The sequence below is a fragment of the Phytophthora parasitica genome (genome assembly GCF_000247585.1).
Source record: "Phytophthora parasitica INRA-310 unplaced genomic scaffold supercont2.31, whole genome shotgun sequence".
Lineage (NCBI taxonomy): Eukaryota > Oomycota > Peronosporomycetes > Peronosporales > Peronosporaceae > Phytophthora > Phytophthora nicotianae.
This window is the reverse complement of record NW_008649017.1, coordinates 140,219-142,396: the sequence shown is the minus strand read 5'-3', so window position 1 is coordinate 142,396 and position 2,178 is coordinate 140,219. Positions and strand designations below refer to the sequence as shown.

General features: G+C 48.4%; 1 protein-coding gene across 1 annotated transcript; it reads left to right on the top strand.

Moving 5' to 3' along the window:
- Positions 1–178: 178 nt before the first annotated feature.
- On the top strand, positions 179–544 carry PPTG_23143 (hypothetical protein; the record flags this gene model as incomplete). The annotated part of the gene is made up of 2 exons (XM_008908681.1): positions 179–252; positions 316–544. 2 exons carry the CDS (start codon positions 179–181, stop codon positions 542–544), a joined length of 303 nt encoding a protein of 100 aa, XP_008906929.1.
- Between the last annotated feature and the right edge of the window lie 1,634 nt (positions 545–2,178).

Below are 2,178 nucleotides of genomic sequence, written 5' to 3'. Positions count from 1 at the left end.
ACGCTAGTCTGGAAGGAGTGCGTCAGGTGGACGTACCAGCGATTATGAACGTACTTTCACCTGACGTTGGCTATTCTGGAGTGTCCATCGCCACGTGAAAAAATGTACGGATTATGAGACAGGGAAAGAACGTCCGCCGCTTAGAGCAGACACCAGAAAATATTCAGGCGACGTACCCATGCTAGGACGTTGCGACAGGCCACACCCGTCTCTACCGAAGTCGCACAAGGGGAACACGGAGCTGAAAAATGGGTGAGTTTTTGTTTTTTTCACTGGTTACGTGGCGGTCAAAGCTAACGCGTTGGGACAGCGCAGACAACCAACGAAGATTCCGTCTTCTGCTGGTTCGGCACATGTGAAGCGATACACGTCGATCGAGGCCGTGCTTCATGGCTCATTTCTTCCACACGTTCAACCACATCGTAGGAGAAAGCCAGAGACAATGGCATACCGCATGCTGGCTAACGGTACTGCGTGGCGAATGGTGCAAACGTTGACGAGGGCCCTGAAGGTGTATGTAGCATACGTAAATCAGAAAGCCTGAGAGACGAGTATGGAGAATGCTTGGCGTTTTCCATCAACAGGGCCCACGATCGTGTATGAGGCGACACCCCGCTCTACTTCCTACATGGGTGGGAGGCGATGTCAACGCTGGAAGTGACGCTATCGCTGGGGCAGCACCCACCTCCGCGACTGGGATGCCCGCAAATGGTGCACAACATTCAGCATCAGCTCCGACATGAATGAGGCCAGGTCAACACAACGCAATGATGTACAATCAAGGTCGGACCGGTTCGACAAAACGAAGGCGAGCTTTACACCATGTTAAAGATGAAATCAGGTGTAACTGTATTTGAATCGTGTTAAGAAGGATACGCACGGAAGTTGGCGCATTGGTGCTGCTGTTCAAGAAAAGGAAGCGGAGTCTAAACGTACGGATGGTTGCGAGCCCTGCGATCTATCCTGTTCGACGTGCAATCTCGACCAGGGTGCGGCTCATGTTCGTCGAGGAAGTGATTATGCCAGCAATCGGCGTTATCCGGGATCGTCATAGCCTCCAGCAAACCAGCGAGATCAGCTTCTGCGTGAACGCCAGGGTACCTAGGACCCACCTCTTTCTCGTGGTTTTTTTCCGCTAAACTGATCGTTGCTGCAGTTTTGGAATCGCACGATGATCTTAGTTGCACCGCTTTATGAGCCGCATTGTCTACTAGTGTGGTCGAGTATTCGGGTGTATGTTGGCATACTGTTGAAATTTGCGTCCTTAAGCCAAATATTTTATCTCTGCAGTAAATAGAAGAAGCCCAAGATCGTAGCGCCCATAAATCCCAGTCTTCGGTAATGGTCAAATTGAGGCTGCTCTGTAAGACCAGATGAATTCGTTTAGAATTTGGCTGTTTAAACAAATATTGTAGACTGTACAGCAGAATGCCAAAGATGACGATCTTACGTCTGAGGAGCAAACCAACGCCAAACCCAAGGTTGCACCGATGGTTCCACAAGGTATGACTGATCTTGAAGAGCATAGGCGATGCTGAAATTTTCCTGGGCGACTGAACTCGTAGCGCAAACAGTATACGGCGAACAGAGCGGTTGAAAAAAAATGCTTGGATTGGAGTTGGGAGAGCCAAGGTGGAAACTGCATGAATACGCGCTCTGACCAATACTTAGTTGTCGACGACGAGGCCAAAGATTTGAAGTATAAATTAAGGAGAAGATCCTGTAGACATTCCCCAACCCAGCACTACTGCAGCCTGTTTCCAATTAATACAAACGTCAGTTCATAAAGACGCACGAAATTCGCGCCACGCGCTCGAGACCTTGTCGGTTTTTTTATTTCTTCAGTCGCGTGCTGATAACCGGTTGCTCCATGATACGGCCGACAGGTTGCCACTTCAACAACGAATGTTAGGCACGGTTGCTTCGTATCGCATGTCACTGATTACTCTACATTCACAAGTAAAGTGCGATGCATAAACGCTCTATACACTAATAAAAAAAACGCGTCTGCGGAGATGAGATAGAGTTCTTCTTTATCGAGACGGACTTGAAGATATTCATTGCGAGCCAGATTCAATACTGCTAAGCCGATGTCAGATTACTTCCATGAAGAGATTAATATCTGGAACCATCGTTGTTTTAAACATACGCAATGGTAGTTCAGATAGATGAGCGTCG